The sequence below is a fragment of the Papaver somniferum genome, unplaced genomic scaffold (genome assembly GCF_003573695.1).
Source record: "Papaver somniferum cultivar HN1 unplaced genomic scaffold, ASM357369v1 unplaced-scaffold_21, whole genome shotgun sequence".
NCBI lineage: Eukaryota > Viridiplantae > Streptophyta > Magnoliopsida > Ranunculales > Papaveraceae > Papaver > Papaver somniferum.
Window position 1 is genome coordinate 13,102,238 of NW_020631041.1, and position 23,942 is coordinate 13,126,179.

General features: G+C 36.4%; 2 protein-coding genes across 4 annotated transcripts; both read left to right on the top strand.

Moving 5' to 3' along the window:
• Positions 1-864: 864 nt before the first annotated feature.
• Positions 865-3,729, top strand: LOC113340322 (subtilisin-like protease SBT1.5). The gene has a single exon (XM_026585529.1). It carries the CDS (start codon positions 967-969, stop codon positions 3,409-3,411), a length of 2,445 nt encoding a protein of 814 aa, XP_026441314.1. The 5' UTR covers positions 865-966; the 3' UTR covers positions 3,412-3,729.
• Positions 3,730-20,981: 17,252 nt separating this feature from the next.
• Positions 20,982-23,633, top strand: LOC113339777 (ethylene-responsive transcription factor RAP2-12-like). Of its 3 annotated transcripts, none has more exons than XM_026585007.1 (3): positions 20,982-21,444; positions 22,161-23,051; positions 23,245-23,633. In XM_026585007.1, the coding sequence occupies exons 1-2, from the start codon at positions 21,147-21,149 to the stop codon at positions 23,048-23,050; spliced, it is 1,188 nt and encodes a 395-aa protein (XP_026440792.1). In that variant the 5' UTR covers positions 20,982-21,146; the 3' UTR covers position 23,051; positions 23,245-23,633. The 3 variants fall into 3 exon arrangements, with proteins under 3 accessions (XP_026440792.1, XP_026440790.1, XP_026440789.1); XM_026585005.1 differs by having other exon boundaries at positions 20,986-21,444; positions 22,158-23,092; XM_026585004.1 differs by having other exon boundaries at positions 20,988-21,444; positions 22,158-23,051.
• Positions 23,634-23,942: the final 309 nt, after the last annotated feature.

Here is a 23,942-nt window from a genome sequence, read left to right on the forward strand (position 1 = left end):
GATGCATCCTGATGTGAATTAAAAATATGAAAAAGTATTTGAAAATGGGTAAAATGAAACTGTTTACATCCTGACTATTTTTACATTCTCGTCCATTTAAACAATATCAAATTTTACATGTCTTTTTTCACCCATGAATTGTCGTTATTGGGTTATTTGACCAAGTTTGTTTTGATTCAACAACAATTTTTACTATCCGTTTAGTTTGACATCGTCTCACTATCCACTTTTCAGATCGTGGAAAATTTAATATATATTTATTTTGGGGTAGGATTCGTAGACATGGTTATAATTACATAATCTTGATATTTTAGCGTTATTTTCTCTATCAAACCCAATCGGCAACGGATTTGAAGCTAATTTTTTGACGACATGTTCTTCTTATAAGTCTCTACACTTCCACCAAAAATGAAAGCATTCCGAAATGTATGAGACCACCATCTACCAATTTGAATATCAACCGTTGAAGATTAACTGTTGAAATTAAAATTTGTGGAGGGTTCGTATTTCAAGATACTCTCATTTTTGTGGGCATATAGAATTTTATATAAGGAATATGTCACCAAAATCTTGTCACATTCACCCAAAATCCACTACTTGTTTCCTTTTTCATTATTGGATTCAACAGAAATTCATTACCTAGTCATTGTCAAATTTACGGAAAATTTACTACCTGTTTACTTTTTCACTATCGGATTCAACAGAAATCTACAATTAGGCACCAAATTTTACTTTGTTTTTAAAGAAAAAGTAGTCAATTTCACTTTTGATAAAAATGTACCGCACCTTTTTTTACCCTCACTAAAACAATGACATAAAAAGACACAAAATTCACAGACAAAGTTAGTACAATCCATAACGCCACTCACTTTGTTACTAATATGACCATCAACGCCAACCACACAATGTCTCCTCCTCCTTCTTCTTCTCTTCTTTCTTCATAAATCTCCATCAACACACACATCCATGAGCAGCAGCTTCTCTCTAATGGCTGCATTTCATCTCTATACAACATTACTTGTTCTCTTATTATCTTTATTCACCATTAAAGCATTTTCATTCACAGTTCTCGATCATCAAAACACATACATAGTTCAGATTCAACATGATGAGAAACCATCAGTTTTTCCCACTTTTAAACACTGGTATGAATCTACTCTCAACTCTGTCTCTTTATCTGTAGAATTATCTGAAAACAATAATGACGAACCCGGTTTTAAATCCCGTTCGCATCAGAATAATATAAACGGCCAAAGTACCAGTAGAATTATTCATACATATGAGAAAGTATTCCATGGTTTTTCAGTAAAGTTGACACCATTAGAAGCAACAAAACTCGAAAAACTTTCCGGTGTAATTGCGGTAATACCCGAACAAGTACGTCAGATTCAAACAACTAGATCGCCGCAGTTTCTTGGGTTAAAAACTAAAGACAGCTCCGGGTTGTTGAAAGAATCTGATTTTGGTTCGGATTTAGTTATTGGAGTGCTAGATACCGGAATTTGGCCGGAACGGAAAAGTTTTCATGACAGAGATTTGGGTCCGGTACCGTTGAGATGGAAAGGCGAATGTGTGGCCACAAAAGATTTTGGCCCTCACACTTGTAACCGGAAATTGATCGGAGCCAGGTATTTCAGTGCCGGTTACGAATCGACGAATGGGAAAATGAATGAGAGCTCCGAGTTGCGGTCGCCGCGGGATACCGACGGTCACGGCACTCATACGGCTTCGATTGCGGCGGGGCGGTATGTTTTTCCAGCATCAACTCTTGGGTATGCTCGTGGTGTAGCTGCAGGAATGGCGCCTAAGGCTCGCCTTGCTGTTTATAAAGTTTGCTGGACTGCTGGTTGCTATGATGCGGATATCTTAGCGGCTTTTGACGCCGCTGTATCGGATGGCGTCGATGTTATTTCTTTGAGTGTTGGTGGTGTTGTTGTTCCGTATTATCTCGATTCGATTGCAATTGGGGCTTTTGGTGCTTCTGATCACGGTGTTTTTGTTTCGGCCTCGGCGGGGAATAGCGGTCCTGGAGGACTCAGTGTAACAAATGTTGCACCATGGGTTACGACTGTCGGTGCAGGTACAATTGATAGAGATTTTCCAGCTCATGTTAAGCTTGGTAATGGCAAGGTAATTCCAGGGATGAGTATTTACGGTGGTCGCGGATTGTCTCCGGGGAAACAATATCAGCTTGTTTATGCTGGTAGCGGTGAAGGTAGCGGTGGTGACGGATATTCATCTTCGTTGTGTTTAGAAGGCTCTTTGGACCCTAAATTTGCAAAAGGGAAAATTGTTTTATGCGATAGAGGCATGATTTCGCGCGAAACGAAAGGCGAAGTTGTGAAGAAATCCGGCGGAGTCGGTATGATTATAGCTAATGGTGTTTTTGATGGGGAAGGTCTAGTTGCTGATTGTCATGTTTTGCCGGCAACTTCAGTTGGAGCTTCAGGTGGCGAGGAGATCCGCAAGTATATGGCGTCTTGCTCCAAGACCAGGACTAAGCCTACAGCTACTATACTATTCAAGGGTACTCGATTAAGAGTTAGGCCGGCTCCGGTTGTTGCATCGTTTTCGGCTCGCGGTCCTAATCCGGAATCACCTGATATTTTGAAGCCTGATGTTATTGCACCTGGTTTGAACATACTTGCGGCTTGGCCTGACCGTGTCGGTCCGTCCGGGCTTCCTACCGATAAACGGAGAACCGAGTTCAATATACTTTCAGGCACTTCCATGGCATGTCCTCATGTGTCTGGTTTGGCTGCATTGTTGAAAGCTGCGCATCCGGAATGGAGTCCTGCTGCAATACGGTCTGCTTTGATGACCACTGCATACACGGTTGATAACCGCGGCGAGACAATGCTTGACGAATCTACAGGCAATACATCGACAGTTATGGATTTTGGTGCAGGTCATGTTCATCCACAAAAAGCTATGGATCCTGGTCTAGTATACGACATTTCATCCTACGATTACGTCGATTTCCTCTGCAACTCGAATTACACCGGGCGGAATATCATGACGATAACCCGGAAAAACGCAGACTGCAAAGGCGCAAGAAAAGCCGGTCACAGCGGCAACTTGAATTACCCGTCCATGACGGCTGTTTTTCAACAATACGGCAAGAAGAAAATGTCAACACACTTTATCCGTTCCGTGACAAACGTTGGTGACGCGAAATCGGTTTATCGGGTCACAATCAAACCTCCAAGAGGGATCAGAGTGACAGTGAAACCAATGATTCTTGTTTTCAGAAGGATGGGCCAGAAACTGAATTTTGTTGTCAGGGTTGAAGCAAGACAGGTGAACTTAACTGCAGGGAGTTCACTTGTGAGAAGTGGTTCGATACATTGGAAAGACGGTAAACATGTTGTAACCAGTCCCATTGTGGTCACAATGCAAGAACCACTTTGAGATTTCGTCTTTTAAGTTTTGTTGGTAATGAAGCAATAGATACAGATATTATGTATAAGAAGACTACAGATGCCTCTCTAGAAGAGAGAGCGTTTAGTCGTTGAGTATTGGTGCGCGCTCATCGATGCTCGATCTAGTTTCTAGGAACCGTTAAGAAGAATGTAATTGAGGTTTTTCTATTCCAGAAAAAGCTGATCAGTGAAGTGAAGTTTTGTGTATAGTGGAGGAATAGCATAAGCAAGAATGTCTGTATAAATGTTGCTTATATTAAGCAACATTGCAAGAGAAAAACGTGGAATCATGCATTGTTTGTTGGACTACTTGGCATGGTACACCTAATGCCTCCCACATACTGCATAGTGGTTGCTCTGTCCGCAACAACTGGCAAATCCCGTCTAGGCCTGCCTTCAACTGGAATCATTTTCAGGCCCGCGAACGTATGACAATGTTATGGTCAGTACAGGAAAGGATGTAAAACAGCTTGATACAATCCGAATTGGTAACGAACATGATCCGTATCGAGCTTGTTCGAATTCAAGCAATAAACCAAACTTGGGCTACCTAGATTGAACAAAAATTTATAAGCCTGGTGTAGAAAATGAGTTAGGCCCATTTGCAGAGCTAGCTACTAGAGCAATTTCAAAACAAGGTATGATTGATGCGAATTTTAGGTGCAGGCCCAAAAAAATTTATTTTCTTACCGTCAGGCCCATAATTAATTTTGGATACTGTCGCACCCAAAGTTTTTTAGAAAATGCGTAGTTACTCTATTACCCTCGGCGGTTTCTTTTCTCCTCCTCCAAAAACTCTGTAACGGATTTGCAGAGTAAATTTCTTTCTCCATTTAAACCCTAGAAAATCAATTTCATACTCTAAAAAACCAACCTAGAAACTACTTACAGTTTACAAATCCTAGAAACAACATTTCGAAAAAAATGAACGAAACACAAACAAAATCAACATTTTATTTTCCTTTGATACTTTCACTTTCAGTTAACGAAAAATAAATGTGCATAACCAGTTATGCAGTAGAAAAAAAAGTGCATAACTAGTTATGCAGTACAAAGAAAATGTGCATAATCAGTTATGCAGATGCATAACAAGTTATGCATTACAAAAAAAAGTGCATAACTAGTTATGCAGATGCATCAAAGGTTATGCTTATCATAAATCACTGCAGATGCAAAAAAAAATATGCATAACTAGTTATGCAGTACAAAGAAAATGTGCATAACAAGTTATGCAGTACAAAAAAATATGCATAACATCTTATGCCTGTGCAATCAAAGACAACAGAAACTCAAAATCCCCAGATTTAAATCGCAGATTTTGAAACAGAAACCCTAGTTTTATTGAGAAGATTATTCAGAAAAGGATTTGGGAAAAGATTTAACAAAGAGAAAGTTATTTTCGTGGTCTAGAGAAAGATTTGACAAAGGGAAAGATCCAAATGTTAAAAACGAAGAATCAGAGTTCACCATTATTTTCTTCTCGCTTCTTTCTGTTCGTCTCTTGAAGAAAAGGGTAGTTTGGCCTTTTAAAAACTGAGAAGCAAAATTTCAGAAAACTATAGGTCTGCTACAATTTTTGACGGGAAAATGGGTGCGCGCCTGAACTTTTCCGTCCGTGGGTTTGACAGTGATGAAAGTTGAGAAAATGGGTTTATCTGTAGCTTTCACATGAGCGATTGCTCAATGTAGTTGTGGACTAGTGGTGCATAAGTGCTGGTATGATTGATTGTTCGCCTGCGAAGTTTAGTAGAGGCTCCATAGATCCTTGTATGTATGGCATTGTCATCTATTCATCACTTCTCCGGCCCGTATGTAGTCTAAGATGTTCGTATATGCCTCCTGACCTTTCCTTCCTCTTCGGACAAAGATAACATCGAACTTAGGTGTTTAAGATTGAAACTCGTTTACATCCTAATTCAAGGAAACCTATTTTGAGGCATACTCATTTTTTTAGGCATACTCATCCATTATATTATCTAGGATGGGTTTATAAGGGGTGTCTAAAGGTAGTGTAATTACCTATATATCCCTAAATAATTTCAATTTGTCATAGTTCTCTTATCCTCAAAAACCTAAAATTAAAAATCAAAATAAACTTTAAACTTAAACATCTAGGACTCCAATTCAATAAAGAAATTAATCAAACAAAGGAAACACGAATCGAAGTGAGCGATGTTGGAATGCGAAATCCAAATCTCAATTGCTCTTAGATGTATTTTAGAATGTATGCGTAACAAACCCATCTTGTTTTTGATTGATTTTATTTTGTTTGATCGATAGAATATGATTTCAAAGATGAAATTAGGTTTTCAGAATTCGGCTGATCTTGGAGTATCAATTTTGAGCCGAACCTAGTGTATGATTTAGAGAAACACTATGTTCGGCTAATGCGACTTTGTTATATTTTGTTCGAATCAGCCGAACCAAAATTCGTCAGTTACGGAGTGAAGTTCGGCTGATAACTTTTCAGCCGAACCTCCGTTTTTTGAAAATATACCTAGGTTCGGCTGATAAGTAAAAAGTTATCAGCCACACTGTTCATCTGGTCAGTAGATCTGGGTTTTAAAAATTCAATTTTTTGACATATTCAACTTATAAAAAGAAATTAAACCTCGTATAGAAGTCTACCTATGATTTGAATCACAATTTTGGTCACTTCTAATCACTAAAATCTCAAAATTCAAAACCAAGTTTTTTTCACTTCTTCTTCTTCTTCTTCCTCTCAAAATCCCAACTCTCTCACATAAATTTGATTTATCTTCTAATTCAGCACCAATAATTTAACTTTTGATCAATCCTTAAAATTCCTATCTAATCTAATCTAATCATAATCATTAACACCAATTATGTAAGGGTAGCTATGCCATTATCAAAAAGGGTAGATAAGGGGTGATGCTATTTTTTATTTAGTGACCCTATTTTGGCATTATTTAATATGCCTCAAAAAAAATTCAGCATGCCTCAAAATAGGTTTCAAAACAATTGGTTGATTAAGATTACGGTCTTGTTTTACGTTCACATGGCCTTGTCTATAGAAGTACAAGGTGATGCCGAGCCTACACGGATTGGAAGAAATACCAGAGGTCCAGAGACTCCAGAGTACCTTCGTGTTTAGAATAACAAAAAGTTTAAAGGTACACAGTGTTGTCGACGGCTTCTCGTGATTAAGTTAAACACAATCCATTAAGGATTAGACAACTTGGTTATTGTTAATTAGGATTATATTTCAACTTGTTTATTGGATTAAGAACTTGTTATTTGTTAAGAATATAAAACACTTCATGTGGTGTATTTATGCTCTTTTCTTGTCATTGCATGTATTCAAAGTTGAACAAGCTTTGATTAGTACATGGATTAATTAACTTAATTCGAGAAAAGTCACTAATTGATGATTAAAGTAATTTTTTTTGATAATTCTTTTAGTTCCTTAAACAATTAACAACTTGTTTGGTGGTGGTGTCCAATCCTAGACATCAATTTTTTTTTAACAAAGTAAGCTTTAGTTTTCTTTCATTCATTCATTGGACAAACTCAACCAGAAATTTTGGTATGGGTTTTGCTGGTAAGTGAATATGATTTTGTTGGGCATTGACAGTGTTTTTTTTTTCTTTTCTTGAAACGGGAAGGTGAGATTGTCCTCAATGGTAACAGTTTAATACTCCTGTTTCCGTACAACTTATATAGGCAAATAATAAAGTTTTTAGTTTTCCATCTATATAAACATAATTCTAATTCCTAGATAGTTTTTTTTTTCTTTCGGATATATCGTTAGTATTACACTAAAACTAATTTAATGTTTCTAGTTTTCATCGCAGAAAAAAGATATAACATAGGAAAAAGATACAAATATATGAAGCCCATAAATTTTTCTTAATGTAAGATATTTAACTTCTCGGCCTACTTGGACATAGGGAATAGTAAAATTACATTGAGATTTGAGATTGTTAATAGGATATGTATATTTTGACCGATCCCATCAAACTTTAAATAGTCATTCGACTCTGATCGTTAGGAGCAGATCTTATCGTCGTTAGGCTTTCTCTTATCGTTGTTAATAGGATATGTATATGTATGCTCACTTTCAGATCTTATCGTTAGGATTTCTCTTATCGTTAGGCTTTCTCTTATCGATTTTAGGCTTTCTCTTATCGTTAGGCTTTCTCTTATCGTTAGGAGCAGATCTTATCGTTGTTAATGGGATATGTATATGTAGGCTCACTTTCAGAATAGAGTAGAGAGGAAGTTGTTAGGCTTTCTCTTATCGTTGGCCAAGATTCAAGGCTTGACCCGTTATCTTGAATCAACGACCAAGTTTTCCAGTGATTCAAAGTTGAATCAAGATAGCGTCAAACCACTTGGCACCAAAAGATTGGAGCTGTTAGATTTTAAGATTTAAAGAAACTCTGATGACTGAGATTTAAAAGCGCCAAATGGTTTGGCACAAAAAATGTAACCATTAAAATTTAATTTCTAACATAACATTTGATGGCTGAGATCAACAGCGCAAAATGATTTGGCACAAAAAGTAATTTTTTGACCAACGTTAGATGTATCAAAGTAATATAAAATAAGTTGAATCAAAACAATGATACCACAAACAACTTGATGAGGGAAGAATCAAAGGTTCAGCAAGTTTTCCTTAACACATTAGTTCGCGGGAATACTCAAGAATGAGCAATGCTAAACCCTAAAGTGCGAAGATATGTCCAGAATAAGACTGCCCGATATAACTTGTGTTAGCACAATGCAAGCTACCCACTCTTGAACTTAACAACAAGCACTGGAAGTAAATAAGTGAGCAAAGCGCAAAACAAAGCAAGAAGATGCGAAAAGAAGATGGGATAGTAGCCGCTTCTGGATGCAAGTGTTAGAGAACTGCTCGGTCGAACTCGCAAGCGTTTCTATCTCAAGCTTGTTGTCAAGTTTAGTTGTGAAAACTATAAGTCTTGATTTCTAGTCTACTTATAGCTATGTCTCGGATTAGGATAGAAAGTGTAGTTGAGTATTAGACTTCACGGCGTTCATCGATTGAAGACGAAGAACTACTAAGGGGAGCTTGTGGAACTTCATCAACAAAAGGTATGTGGAGACTTGAACTCATCTATCACTCAAAAATATATCTACTCTATCTCCTATTTGAGACAAAAGCCGTATGGCTATATAGACTTCAATTATACACATTTGATATTTCGAGCTGAGTTTAACTCGCTTACATATTTCTCGAAATATGTGTTGGTAAGCTTTCGCTTTAACCAAGTTCATTTTATATTCTTGACGAAAGTCAAAAGATGATCATGTAAAAATCACCTGGTAACATCTTACATGATTTGTGTGAGACAGTCATTTGATGTAAACTCTGAATATTTCCTATTGATCATTCGATCACTTGAAAATTGCTTTGAAGCTAATAGTTTGTGTGAGACATCTATTGTCGTCTTCCGATAATGTTTCAATGATTCAAATGGAGTTTTGAACACTTAACCATGATTGGATAAAGCATAGTATGTGTACTTGCATATATGCAATCCAAGTCCGGGAACCATAGTACGCATACCCGTATGCGTACTGGTTGGTTTAGTGAAAGTCCGGGAACCTTGTACGCATACCGGTACGCGTACTGGCGTGAGGTTCAGTTCCGGGAATTTATTCTGAGTTTGGAAGGTATGCGTACCCTTTCACATACTGGCGAACCCAATCTTAGTCCAACCACTTAAGTATACGTACCCGTTTGCATACTTGAGTAGGTTATGTTCTAAAATTGGTTTGTTCATGAACTAATATATTTATATAATAAGGAATGCAATCTTCTGCAAACCGTGACTATAATGTTCATGAATTGATTCTTTGTGAATCAAAATCGATTTTGCTTCAATCGTTTCTTTTATACTTCTATGAGAATATAAACAATTGAACAACTTTAGAACTAGTTTCATTTGAGTCATTTGAACTAGTTATGGTTAAGATGAATAAGGTTGATATGAAAGTGTTCATATGGCTAACTTCGGTTAACTATTGTTGAACCAACAAGGTGCACACGTCTAGGTACAGTTACTCATATCTAAATAAAGTCACTTTTCATATGTGTGTAACAAGCCAAGTTTGATCTAACGGTTGAAAGATATTATCTTGAGTCTAATCAGGTTTTCATCTAACGGTGAGTATTGAATGCTTTGTTACCAAGGTAGCATTAATTGCAAACCCTGATTTGAAGACTATATAAAGGAGAACTCTAGCAACTGGGAAACCTAATCCCCACACCTCATGTGTGATATTAGTTGCGGCTAGAGTCGATTCTCCTTTAACCTTAGGTTTTCTCCAAAACCATGTAGGTTAACGACTTAAAGACTTCATAGGGATTGTGAAGCCAGACCCAACTATTTTCTCTGTAGTTGCATGTTCTGATCTTGCTATTTTCTATCGTGATTGAGTACTATCTTCTCTAATATTTTCTCGAGATTTAATCTCCGATAGGCAAGATAAAAAGTAGTCACAAACATCTTCAGCTCATCATTTGTGACTCCACAATATCTTGTTTCGCTACCATATGATTAAGATTATTGTGAGGTGATTGATATTTCTAGGTTGTTCTTCGGGAATATAAGTCTGGTATATCAATTGGTTCTTGTTCACCTTGATTTATCAAAAGACGGAACAAAACTCGTAGGTTTATCTGTGGGAGACAGATTTATCTATACAATAGACTTTTCTGTGTGAGACAGATTGGTTTATCAAGTCTTCAACTTTGGGTCGTAGCAACTCTTAGTTGTGGGTGAGATTAACTAAGGGAATCAAGTGCGTAGAGTCCTGTTGGGATTTAGAGACATAAGGAGCGCAACTGTACCTTGATCAGTGTGAGATTGGTTAGGGCTCAACTACATTCCAGTCCGAAGTTAACTTGGAGTAGGCTAGTGTCTGTAGCGGGTTAATATAGTGTGGCGTTCAAATATGGACTAGGTCCCGAGGTTTTTCTGCATTTGCAGATTCCTCGTTAACAAAATTTGTGGTGTCTATGTTATTTCTTTTCCGCATTATATTTGTTTATATAATTGAAATATCACGGGTTGCGCGTAAGTTCAATCAATTGTGAATCCAACCTTTGGTTCTTGATTAATTGATTGACGCTTGGATATTGGTATTTGGTACCATCCAAGTTGTTTCACATCATAATCAGGCTCACGGATTTCCATCTGTTTGATTTGCTGATTACATTGTGAAACAAAGATACGACTCTTGGATATACTTTTCTTAAGATTGAGTCTGACTGTTTAGCTGATTCTCTTGAAAGTATATTGGAGTTTGTCCATACAGATTGCTAAGCGAAATATTGGGTGTGGTTGTTAGACCCCCGCTTTTTCAGCAAGTTTTCAACAAAATTCGAGTTCTTATTTACAGGAGAAAAGTAAATCTAGGGTTTCAAATTTCTTGTAAAGAAATTAAAGAAAACTCTGAAAAGAATTCTCCCATAATTAAAACACTTAAGAAAATATTTTTGAAAGTAATTTCCTAAACAAGAAAAACTTGGAAAAAATAATTTTAATTTCGAGTAGACATCGCATTTAGTACAAGGTATACGCGCATATGGCATGGGTTGGGCCATATATCGTTTGCAAACCCATTCCACCCACGTTCGCATAACTATCCATAAGAAAATAGTTATGTAGCTGTCATCCTTCTCTAATATACTCGATGTGGCTCTAAAGATTTTCATCACTCAAAAGATCAAACCACATCAAAACCAAAAAAAAAACATTTATTTAAACTCATTTTTCTGCGACTGTTTGAACGCAATATGGAAGTACAGCTTTTCGCCACACTTTTGTCACGGTTTCTTGGTTGGATCTTGATTCTTGAGTGTTGGGTCTCCAAAACGCTAAGCCTTTGGAAAATTTGGAGCCATTATGGGAGTAGCAAGAAACTCAAAATCACTCAAACTCAATCAAACACTACATAAAGTATTGTTAAAAGTCTCCAATACACAGTAAATGAAGTGTTGTTTCGTGTGGTAGAACTCTAGGTGTCGTTTCGGATTTCATAAAACCCAGACAGAGGTTATTAAAAAGATATCGATGTTTTCCCCACTAGTACCACTTCAAAGTGAAAGACCACTCTACTAGGTGTATATTAAGTTATCCACGGCTTTTTTACATATAGCAACTGTGCTAGACACACCGGAATTTTATAATTTGTGTTTTTAGTATCGGGATTGGTAAAAGCAGAGATGGGCCCCATCATCCCTTGTGGATAGCCTAGTTAGTAATTCGGGATTCGGCAAAGGTACGGAACGGCAAACGTACGAGTATTATACGGTTTTGTAAAATCCAGATTCGGTCCAAAATTCGGTCAACGGGACGTGATTCGTCAGTAATTCGGAACGGCATACGTACGTGTATAATTCGATTTATAAATGTGAGTTCGGCTCTGAAAATTCGGTATCTATATATAACAAATAATTTGTATTTATAAGGTCATAGACCAATTTTTATGCATATGTGTGAGTTATTTAAAGAAAAAATAAACTTAATATGATGATATTAATAATATATACAACATTAGTTATCCAAGAGGACATCGTATGGTGGTTTAGATGCTTGGTTAGTGAGTTTGAGATCTCTCTCACCTTCACCTTCAAATCTCTTCAGTCGTTTTTGTTTCATAAAAATTACAACACGTCTAATATTCGGTCGTGTATGCTCGGAAGGCAGTAAAGCCCAAAAAGTGGAGTCTTTGAAAAGTAAAAGCTAAAGAATTTATGGCGAATTAAGCGGACGTATCATTCGGAATACGTAAAATTCGTGAACGGTTCGCGAATAATCCGGGAATGCTACATAATACGCGACTTGGGTTCGGAGTTGCAAACGTACGCGAATAAGACGGTAAAATTCGTGATACGGAAAAATTCGCGAATGATTCGCAAATCATTCGCGAACTTACTAAATAGGGTGGATAGTAATGACGGACCTATAATAAGTCCAACAAGAATTTAAGTCTGCATGAGCCCCTCCAGCCGCTACCTAAATTTGGTATGTAGAAATTTTTAGGTTGATCAACTTTTTTAGGTGATGGCCGGAAGGTGGATACTTTGTCAACTTTCGGTGAAGGCTGGAACCAACAATACTTCATTAGCAGTTTTGCTCAAAAGGCTCACTACTAGATTGTAAGTGAGACGAACACTAAATAAAAATGTCATATATCTTGATCAGAATCATGCATACACACGTTCGTTTCTTAGGACGGCGCAACAGGTGGTGGGCCCTCTCTTAAAAGCTTTTCTAGATTCTTCGTAGTGGGTCCCACTGCATTGTCGCTATCCGTCCCCATCAGTTGTCTATTTGTGTCATCATGGTATGATTTTGTCTCGCCAAGTCACACTACTCACAGTGCCAAGGCGGAAACAACATTGAAAGTTCACATGGATAAAAATAATTTTGAGTCCATCCCGGAGAAGAGATGCTAAAAAAAAATAGTAGTTAGATTAGCAGTTAAGTGTTGTCATTTAAAAAAAAAATATGTGGCCTAAAAAAATTAACATTCTCTCCTAACGTGTGCTCGCAGTTGAACTAGCAGCGAGATTGAAGCGCTGAATGGTTCAGCGCCATAAAAATCACCATTACGCTGGATGGTTCAGCGCTCATAAAAATCACACGGATCATAAAAATCACAAAATCTGATTTGACGGCTGAAATTGGTTGCTTTGAACCAAACATCGCTGGACAGTAATCCCAACTGACGTGGGCTGCTAATCTAGCTACTAGATTAGCACTCCCATAGGACTTAGGAAATAATCCTGGCTGACATGGACGGCTAATATAGCTGTTAGATTAACACCCATAAGACTAAGCCTAACAACATATATGGCGGATATAATACGACTAAAAAGCTCAATTTCTAAGTGTGGATATTTGAGGGTGTTTAAACCATCGCTGACGGGGGCGGAGCTAAGAATTGACTAACCCTGACTCTAGCCCCCTATAATCATTAAAACTATAAAAATACCTTTATTTTTATCACATATTTTACATTTAATCCACATAATATTGGCATTTAGACCACAAATAATTTGTAAAAAGATTTTAATCCCCCTCATTTTTAACATCCGGCTCCGCCACTGATCGCCGGCCATCACCGAGTGCCGGGAAGACATTAAAAATGATGTTACTAAAGACAAACAACTGCATCGGAACAATAAAAATCTACACCAAAATAAACACCAAATGGATCCAAATTAGTTGTAGTCCACCACCACCACCACTAGCAGCCATATGGGAGGCAGTTGCCTCTTGGCTTGTGGTTGGCTACCATTGGTGCATCACTCGTGCTAAAGACAATCGGCAATAATGTAATCACACGTCGGTAAATTCTGCTGCTGCTTAGGGCAATGAACCTGCTCGATGATGCCTGACCCTGGGTCCCGCATGTGGGTCCCACCGTTCCATTAAATTATTGAAGTAGGTGATTCCACTCATTACGACAAAAGCAGATTCATGCATCTCCTTCTCCATAAGTTCGGCCCTGAAAGTTGAATCATCGCTTTGCGCTTTTCGTATTTACCACCACGTTTTACTTCGTCAGTCCTTTTTTCGCGTTGTGCTTTTCTGTAACGCGGACTGGTCTCACATTATTTGCCAAAAACGCGTTACAGCATTTGTAACTAGGTTTGCAGATGTCACTGCGGTACAGTGACAAAACCGTTGGGTGATGATATTAGTGACCTGAATTTGAAATTCATAAAGAAAAAAAAAAAAAAAAAAACTATTCCTTATGGACTCATGGGTGAGGTGATGTCATTTTAACCTCTTGGTAAAATACTTATCCCAACAGATGAATCACCTCAAGGATTTAAGGTGTCTAGAATTTTCAATATACATCCCAGTAGAATCACTCCTTCAAATGAACAAGTAGCTCTCGTTCAATATGAAAACCTTAATCTCAAACCGAGACTATCTATTGGTGGGCTCTAAAAAGGCCACTCCGTGGAATTTCGTAACGCCTTAATGAACAGCCTTACTTCGGACATGAGTGCATAATTCTCCAACCGTGTAAAATGTTACCGTATGTTGTGTAATCCACACTTGAAACTTTATGACGCTTGCATTTTTAATATTTAAATCTTCTAACTTATCTTCACGACCATATCAAATTACCTTACCTTATCAGGTATGAATAAACATCTAGTTTCCAAAATATCTTATTTTGGTTACGAAACAAGATCAGCTGATAAGAAAGAGCATGAATGAAGACAATTTAGAAATCTAGGAGAAAGTTAAATATCAAAATAAGTTGCATACATACATTTTACACGAAATACGTTCTCCACCTTCTTAGAAGAGCGAACCTCAGAAATATTAGCTATTCCGGGTAAATATACGTGTATAGTTCAACTCTTCCAAAAGTATCAACAATGTGTCTAACCCAGGGAATTCATTATCTGCGTTTTCGGAACAAAATACCCTCTTCTGCTTCTACGTGTATGGACCAAAGAGTGAGTCGTTTAGGAAAATGATGTATTGTGGATGTTCCATATCGATATTGAAGCACCATTCATAATCCATCCTAGAATTACTTTGAATATGCCAAGTATGCCCTTGGTGCTAGTATAAATTAGAAGACATAAGGCTAAAGGAGGAAGGTTGAGTTTTAGAATATTGTGTGAAGAATGAGAGGTTCTCTTCTTTCAAACCTAATTGTTATCTCTAGGGGGAATTAGATCATCTAATTCTAAAGTATTAACTAGATGCCTCTCATAGTCTTATAGTTTCCGATTTAGTTGGGTAGAAATTATAAGTTATTTGAGAAGAATCTCCATTTTTAAGTTCTTCCTTTATTCAAAGGGTAGAAGAAACTAATTTGGTTGATTATTTATCTATTTAAGCTATCAATTTCAATTTGTTTTTCATCGTAAGCTTCCGCTTCTCATCAGAAAAGTAGAAAAGGATTTGACCGTTTCTCTTTCTTTTCTTTTTACTCGCAGGGACAGTTCTCGCCACCGTCACCACCAGGAATCTGAGTAAAAATGAATCATAATTTCGTGTTTCATTTTTATGTTGAACATGCTTAATCAAATTCCCGGCTGAGAGAAAACCAACCTCCATTCTTATAGTTTCTCTTAGTTTCTTCAAAGAACAGATTTTAGAGGATTTGAAAGATAAATAATAACGATGAAGGTGATTTTTTTTCTGGTGCGTTTTTTCTTTAATCATTACTGGGATAATTTTACAGTTCTTCAATTTTTTTACAGTTCTTTAATTTTGAACTAAGGGTTTAATTGGGGGTTTCTGGTGAATTAGAGGAATTCACCACTTGTATAGTTTGATTTGATTGTGATTATGTTGGAATCAATTATCTGGTAAAAAGGAAAATTGAATTATAAAGTTAGGTTTAAGTGTGGAGTTTATTTTGATGGATCCGAATGATTTCATCTCTTTTTTTTGTTTTACCAGATTGTTTTTGAATTTTTTTATGCTCTTTTACCCTATGGTTAATTAAAGTACCATGTTTCTAGTTTTCTAGGTTCTTCTCATGATAAGAATGTATGGGTTATGATTCTGTGAAGGAAAATGTGTTCTTTTATCATCATGTTCTTCTTGTTCTCCAAGAATTGATTCGGATTCACTTTGAATCTTTTGGCCGGTTAGAAAACCCGATTAATATTTCATCAACCTTAATGTGTTCGAGAATCTAATAAAAGAAAATTGAACGTCAAAACGAGAGAGAAAGAAGAAGAAGAATATAACAACAGTGCTAATAGCTACTGCTAGAGGTATTGGGTCAGCTACAAACTTCAATGGAATGCGCTTAGTATGGATATTAAGCAAAGCAATGCATATTGTCTTTGAAACAGTCCTAGAAAATAAATTGAGTACCCCGCTAACACGGTCGTATAAATTTCAATGGGTAACTTATTATCACGGTGCTATAAATTATGATGGGTAACTGATTTTTAGGGTCGTATAAATTAAACAATGTACCTAACCCAGTCAGTAGTATCAAAACATTGGGTGAATTATATGTACCTAACTCAACTAGGAAGGTATTTTGGTATGAAACGGAAACAAGCAACTCACCGGGTTTGATTGAGTCGGGAACGCACATAGTTGATACCTTTTGAACGAGTTCACCTGTTTTTGTACCTTTACCTAAAATAGGTAATATTCTTGAGCTTTGCTCTTCTTAGATCGGGTTTTTGGGAGCTTCCCAAGCTCTTCCCAAATCACTTTTCCACGTCAATCCGGGAAATGGCTAGCCATATAGGTGATTTCATTCAATGTTTTTATTATAGACAAATAATGATTATCTGGTTTCGAGAGAAAAACGAAGAATGATTATACGTTCTCTATTTTTGCACAATGTTTAAGCCAAGTCGGAAAATGATAACCCGTCTTCTACTAGGTTATACGATTTTTTATGCAAGATTTTAATTATTTCCCTATTGACGCCAATTAGTTACTATGTTTTTAAGCTAAAAACGCACAATCATTATCTATTTTTTACTTTTTAAAAACAGACAACCATTATCCATCCACTACATCATCTCGTAGAGGTTCTCCAGTGAGGAGGCACATGAGCGGGAATCAAGTCTTTAGGCTATGATTTTTGGAGCTGGAAAGAGCTTGGGAAGCTCCATAATATCAAGCTAGAAAAACATTGATCGAACAAAAATGTTGTTAACTCGTTCCATCGGAGTTATATAGGCCGGGGAGGGAATTTTTCTTATGTTATTTAATTATCCATCTTTTTTTCCCTATTTTATTGCTTTATTTTACCGAAAACTAAAAGTATTAAATTACTATCGGTGATGAGTTTATCATCAGTAAGGATATGTGTAAACCAAACTATCTTAGAATTGGAACTCGCCCTATCTAAGTGGACAACAAAAAAAATTGAAAAATTCTACCTATATATGTTAGATGAAGAAAGTACTAAAATGTTACCGTAAAACCTAACTGAAGTGTCGTAAACTGGTTTGCCTAACAAAAAAAATGATATTGTTGGAAACAAGTGTTAATTGTATTTGTTTTTATGTATAGTAATTCTAAATAAATAGTGGGTCTAGACAACCCAAAAACCGTATATCTCAAAAAAAAAAAAAAAAAACTGTGAATCCCTATCCTTTTTAAAGATGTGGTGAGGCCCATCTAAATGCCATGGAACCTAACAAGATTTTTTCCAACTTGAACAACCAATTATCATAAAATTTTCTCGTGATAGGATGATCTTTGCAAATCTTACAATTTATACGGTTAAATTCTGTAAGATTTTCTCGTGATGGGATGATCGTTGTAGATATCATGCATACGTTTCGCTAATTGAAACCGATGTCCACTATTCATCAATCACGTGATAGGGTAATAATTATTTTGCGTTATCTTCTGGAAAATAGGTGTAGAAAACGAAAAATAAACGGCTTTTATTATGCAGAATTCCCACGAGAGCGCGGAGGAACCGACGATTAATTAACGTGTGGTTTCCCATGTATGCCAATTGTACCTCTGCAAGAGGTACGTGTACATACATGTATGCAATGTAACAGTAGATATGCACCAAAAGGAACCACAATTTTGGGTTGAAAACAAAGAAAATGGAACTGTTTACGTAAGAACAAAATAGGAGAACAACCATGGCTGTCTCGTTACAAACCTTAAGAGCCACTTGCCTAACTTTCCTCATGCTCTAACTTTCTCATAGTCTACACCTTTTTCTTCTGCAAGAGAAACTATTTTTTTTATTATTTTGCATGAAATGCATGAACAAAAAGAGTGAGACCAAGTTGGTAAGTTCAACACACTTCAATAACTAGTCAAAACAAGGTAAACCCGAGGTAGCTACTAACCTTGTTTAGGAATTTTTCAAGCAAGCAAAAAAAGAAGAAAATACCTTGTATAGGAAGTTAGGTGAGTAGCACCCAACAAACAAGAAGGGATTGAGTATCATAACTCACACATGGTGAGAAATAAATGCCATTGTTCAACTAAAGATAATTCTAGAATAAGAATAAGAAAGATTAGTGGGACTTTAATCCTGATTAGTGGTTAGCAATTATAGAATGAACACTAGTCACATAAATAGTGGGGCATTATTGAACGGTCGACACAAAAAGGGTATTTTGGTCTTTATGTAATTATCTCACCTTTCATACAACAAAGCAATGAAGTTGATTTGGAAAAGAGATGGTAATTTGCGCAAACATAACCCTAATTCTAGTACTAATGTTTTTGTTAGGGAGAATGTAGAAATTAAAAAAATGAGTAGTCACACTTCCTATACAACATGCACCAAGTAGTAGTACTACTAGATGCATTGTATTGTCGTATTTTGGTTATCATGCTAGGACAACCGAAATCTCTCTAAAGATTTTGTAAAATTTGGATTGGTTAATTAGTGGAATCAAATTTCTTTTTGGCTTGAAATTATGTCAATGTAGGTTGCCCTTAGTAAATCTCTAGGTTAAAAATAAGGATTAGGGTACAAAATAATTGGAGGTGGACCCTTGTTAGATTAGGATTTGTGCAATTTATATGGGGTTAAAGATTTGTATTAAAGGATGAAATCTTCATTAGATTTAAACCAAATCAAGTTCAACCACTTACCCTTACTTTGAAAATCAAAAGTAAGTATTATTTTGCTATAGTAACTTTACATGAGGAAAAAGAACTCAATTGTAATCAAACAACTTCAAATGAGAGTATTATTTGGTAAATCACTAAAAGATTCGGCCGGTTCATTATTGAATATCTGTCCAAGTCTAGGAGCAGTTCCTATGGAATGAACAAACTCCAAGTTTGTTCATTTTGCTCCTATTATGAAATCAACAAACATGAAAAATGGATTTGAACATTGAGTTGGATGAACGGGCGCGCGTGGGATGGAAGATCGGGCGGTGGTGCCACAAACACGAGCGTTGGAAGCAGCAACGCGCGACCATGCCAAATCCGCCAGCGAATTTTTCATTAACGCCCGCGACTCTTGGATTCACGCCAAGTACAATCCATGAATACTTTACTACTTTTTAATCTTATTTTATCTCACTTTATACTATTTTATCTCACTTCATCCTATTTTATCTCACCTAAATATTATATTTTATTTTTCATCTTTATCTTACAAAACATTTTATATTAAAAAGAAATACTAGTGGGCCCTACAAAACCAAATATGTTCATTTTACCCTGTTTTACCATAGTGGAAAAATCCATTTGGCCATCCACGTGGCTCAACAAAATTTTGAGTTTGAACATTATCATAAGAATTGCCCTAACGGGGGAGGTTTCCAGAGTGTTCCAAAGCATAAGTACCTTGACGATGAGTGTTAATAGGTTTGGCATTCCATCATATGCCATAAGATGAACGATTTACTAAATGCTCCAAAACCGCCAAGAAAATTGAGGTTTCAGGTTAGATTTCAATCTATCTTCAATGAAATCTTAAAGGATAGTTTTCAAAAAGCTTATTCCCAAACCAATTTGGGAATCATGAGACTTGATCTTCTATACCTCTTCTACGTTTTTTTCTTGCAAACAAATCTAAGAACTGCCAAAAATATATTTTACAATATTTTTGTGAATATTTTTTCCTAAATTATTAAATGCAACTATTACAATTCTGAAAGATAATCTTCGGGTAAGAAACTAGTTGGAAGCCTAGCAACAAGCTGAGCTCCAACGCCTTTTTGAATAACTACACCTAACCTATGGAAAAGAAATTCTCCGACTCGAACATTAGCATCATGACTAATAAGCCAAATCTTAGATTTCACCACAGGACATGAATTTATATTTGAAGTCAATAACCCAAATCTTCTAATTGACTCCTTAATAGAAATTTCACGATTTTAGCGAACCGAGAATTATAGAGTAGAAAATCTCGAAAGAAAATTGAAGGGTAAAAAGATCTACTCGGGACTTTATAATTCCATTGCAATCGGTTCCAAATGTAAACAATTGTTCCAAATTTTTTTTTTCCATAAAATCCCTCCACAAGTTTCCCACGATAAATATAGCACGACTAACAGAAATTTGACACGATTTGTTCGGAGTTTTTGGGCTTTTATTTTATTCCTAGGACATGAAATATTCTGTTTTGGACTGGTTAAACAATCTTCCAACTTGTATTGCTCAAAAATTCTTAGTAGTAGATAAATCTACTATGAGGAGAAATTTTCCTTCAATATTAGATTGCTCTACTATCCCCGTAATCCAGACTCTACCTGAGTCTTAACTTTGTTTTAATGAAATTTTTATGTACAAAAAAATAAAAAAACAACTATCCCAAAAGAATTCACAGAATCCCTCCACAAGTTTCCCACATTAAATCTAACACGACCTGTCAGAAATCTAACATGACTTCTCGTCTACGAATAATTCGCTAGTTAGTGACGTTGCCGAGCTTCTAATCTTTTGTGTATGAAATAGTTCGCTAGTTAGTGGCGTGGCTGAGAATAAATTATTCTAGTAACTTCACACAATCACACCACTTTCCAGCTAAGGTTGTTATAGTAAATTCACATAGTTGAGGAGGTTGTTGTAGTCAATTCAAATATCCTTTGGTTTCACCTGCTAAAAAGCTGCACACTCTTCTTCACATTCACAGTACTAAAACTTTCTCTTAAATAATAAATCCCTCCTCTTAAATTGCATTCTCAAGAAAACAAGAAAACAATTTAATTTCTCTCCTTTCTTCTGAAAAAAAACAAACCCTAAAAAGAAAAACTTTGAGAGAAGAAAAAAAAAGATGTGTGGAGGAGCTATAATTTCTGATTTCATACCACCAAGTAGAATCAGAAAACTCACTGCAGATTTCTTATGGGGGCCTAATTCAAAGACAAAGAAAAATGCTGCTGGAAGAAGAAATTTCTATACTAAACCTTCTGCTTTCATTGAAGATGATGTTGATTTTGAAGCTGATTTTCAAGAGTTTAAAGATGATGATGATGAATCTGATCAAGAGTATGATCAACACAAACAGCAACAACAAGTTGTCAAATCTTTTGCATTTAATGCTTCCAAATCTGATGTTGCTGCTCCTAAAGGTAAAAAATCTCAACTTTGAAAAAACCCATTTGTTTTCTTCTTAGTTTCAGTTAAGTTTATGATTGTGGGTTAGATTTTGATTAGGGTTTCTGTTTTGATCACTGATTTCATCTTTAGAAAAAAGTTTTTTTTTTTTTAGTTTAAAAATTAAAGGCGGTGGTGGTGATGGGTTATTTTGATTTCAACAGCTGAGTATATAATGGGTTTGTTTGATCTCTCCATTTTCATACTAAAGTCTTGATTTTTTAATCTATAATTGGTTGGTGGTGGCGGTGGTGGTGGAGGAAGGGTTATTTTGATTTTCAAAGCTGATTTCAAAACGGGGTTTGCTTGATTTCTCCATTTTCATTTAAAGTTATAATCTTTGTGATCTAAAATTGGTTGGTGGTGGTGGTGGAGAATTATTTTGTTTCTCAGAGCTGATTCTAAATGGGGGGTTTGTCTGATTTCTCCAATTTCATTTCAAAGATTTGATCTTTTTAATTTTACATCATTTGATTGTAGTTTTCGCTAAAATGAAAAATCATTTTTCTCCCATTAATTCACTAGTAGCTTTGTGGGTTCATACTAAAAATGTTTAATTTGTTTGGATGTTGGTGGTGGTGGTGGGTGGTGATTGTGATTATTGTTCTGTTTTCGTCCATATAATTTCAAGTGGAATTTTGTTCGAATCATAAGTTGATTATTTGGTTGGTTTTTGATGTTGTTAAAGAAGGATCTAATGCTGCTGCAAAATCTGTGGAATACAACGGACCTGCTGATAAAACTCCAAAGAGAAAGAGGAAGAATCAATACCGTGGGATTCGACAGCGTCCATGGGGAAAATGGGCAGCGGAAATTAGAGATCCAAGGAAAGGTGTTCGAGTCTGGCTTGGTACCTTCAATACTGCTGAAGAAGCTGCAAGAGCCTATGATGCTGAGGCTCGTCGTATTCGTGGAAAGAAAGCAAAGGTGAACTTCCCTGATGAGGTTGTACCTGCTACTACTCAAAAGCCTATTGTGAAGGCAAACACCCAGAAACAAGTTCTTAAAGCCAACACTAACTGGGTGAAGCCGAATCTTAATGGTGATCTTGGTTTCATGAACAACTTTAACAATGACTTTTATATGGGGCTCATGGAAGAGAAGGTGCCAACCAAGGATACTGGTTATATGGGTTACGTTCCATCGGTAGCAAACCCGATCAAATTCAACCCTTCTGATAGTGGACTTCATTGTTTTACATCAGACCAAGGAAGCAACTCATTCAACTGTTCTGATTTTGGGTGGGGAGAATGTGAACAAAGGACTCCTGAAATCTCATCAGTTCTTATGCCTACTTTTGAAGTCGATGAATCTGACTTCTCAGAGGACGCAAACCCAATTAAGAAAATGAAAACCAACTCTGGTAATGTGGTTTCAGCTGAAGACAACACTGCAAAGAATCTGTCTGAAGAACTTTCGGCTTTTGAGAACCAGATGAAATTCATGCAGATTCCTTATCTCGAGGGAAGCTGGGATACATCGATGGATAGCCTGTTCAATGGGGACTCTACTCAGGATTGTGGCAGCTCAATGGATCTATGGAACTTTGAAATGTCACAGATGGCTGGAAGCACCTTCTGAGGTCTCTATGCTAACTGGTTTTCTGTAAATATAAGAGTAAACGTCAGTGAAATTTCTACCACTCTCAAGTGTTTTTCATTTCACTAACGTTTTCTTAATTTTTCGTTTTGTTCTACTTTCATCTCATCTAGGCACTTAATTTTAGATCCCAATACTGAGAATATGTATCTTTCTTTGTTTTCTGTGAATTATAGGAACTGGTGCTCTGGTGATGACTGATGTGCATGGAGCTCATGAATGGGGTGTTGCTGTCTGGCAGCAGCTTTTAAGTTTTATGCAAAAAGTATATAGGGGTTAGTTATATTTTGAGTTCAGCTTATTATGCATTTTGGGTATCTCTTGGATTTTGTGTTCTGAATTATGTGTTCCGTGGATGATAATATGTGATGTTATACTGAAAATCCTAGATACAGTACTATGTTTTTTGCAGTAATATGCTAATGCTTTTTGCTACTGTCGATATGAAAAGACTAAAACAAATGTCTCCATGTACTTGCTCATGGCTCAGCTAGGTTTCAACCTAGACAGACTGATGATTTTGTTCATATTTGCTGAAAACCTTAATGTAAATCTTTTTTGAGAACCTTACTGTTCTACTTTGTTTGTATTATTATTTTACTGTTAAGTCTAGTTAACCAGTTTATGCTGAAAAAATCCTGTCGCTGTCATGTTAGGTAATTGTTGCTGAGATTGAGCGTAGCTTTTCTCTCATTTGTCTGACCTTAAAAAGAACATGACTATACTGCACTTTAGATATCCAGTTGCTCACAAGTTTTGAACACAAAAGCCACCTCTTAGTTATTAGGTGTTTGTGTATGGCTTTATCTTGAAGCTTGATTAGTTCTAAAGCCAGGTTCCCAGTGATATTTGTTCGGTAGTTGCATATTGGTTT

Coding starts and splice junctions, on each gene's coding strand:
- LOC113340322 (XM_026585529.1), top strand. CDS start 967: ATGAGCAGCAGCTTCTCTCTAATGGCTGCATTTCATCTCTATACAACA.
- LOC113339777 (XM_026585005.1), top strand. CDS start 21,147: ATGTGTGGAGGAGCTATAATTTCTGATTTCATACCACCAAGTAGAATC. Junction 21,445..22,157: donor TGATGTTGCTGCTCCTAAAG/GTAAAAAATCTC, acceptor ATGTTGTTAAAG/AAGGATCTAATGCTGCTGCA.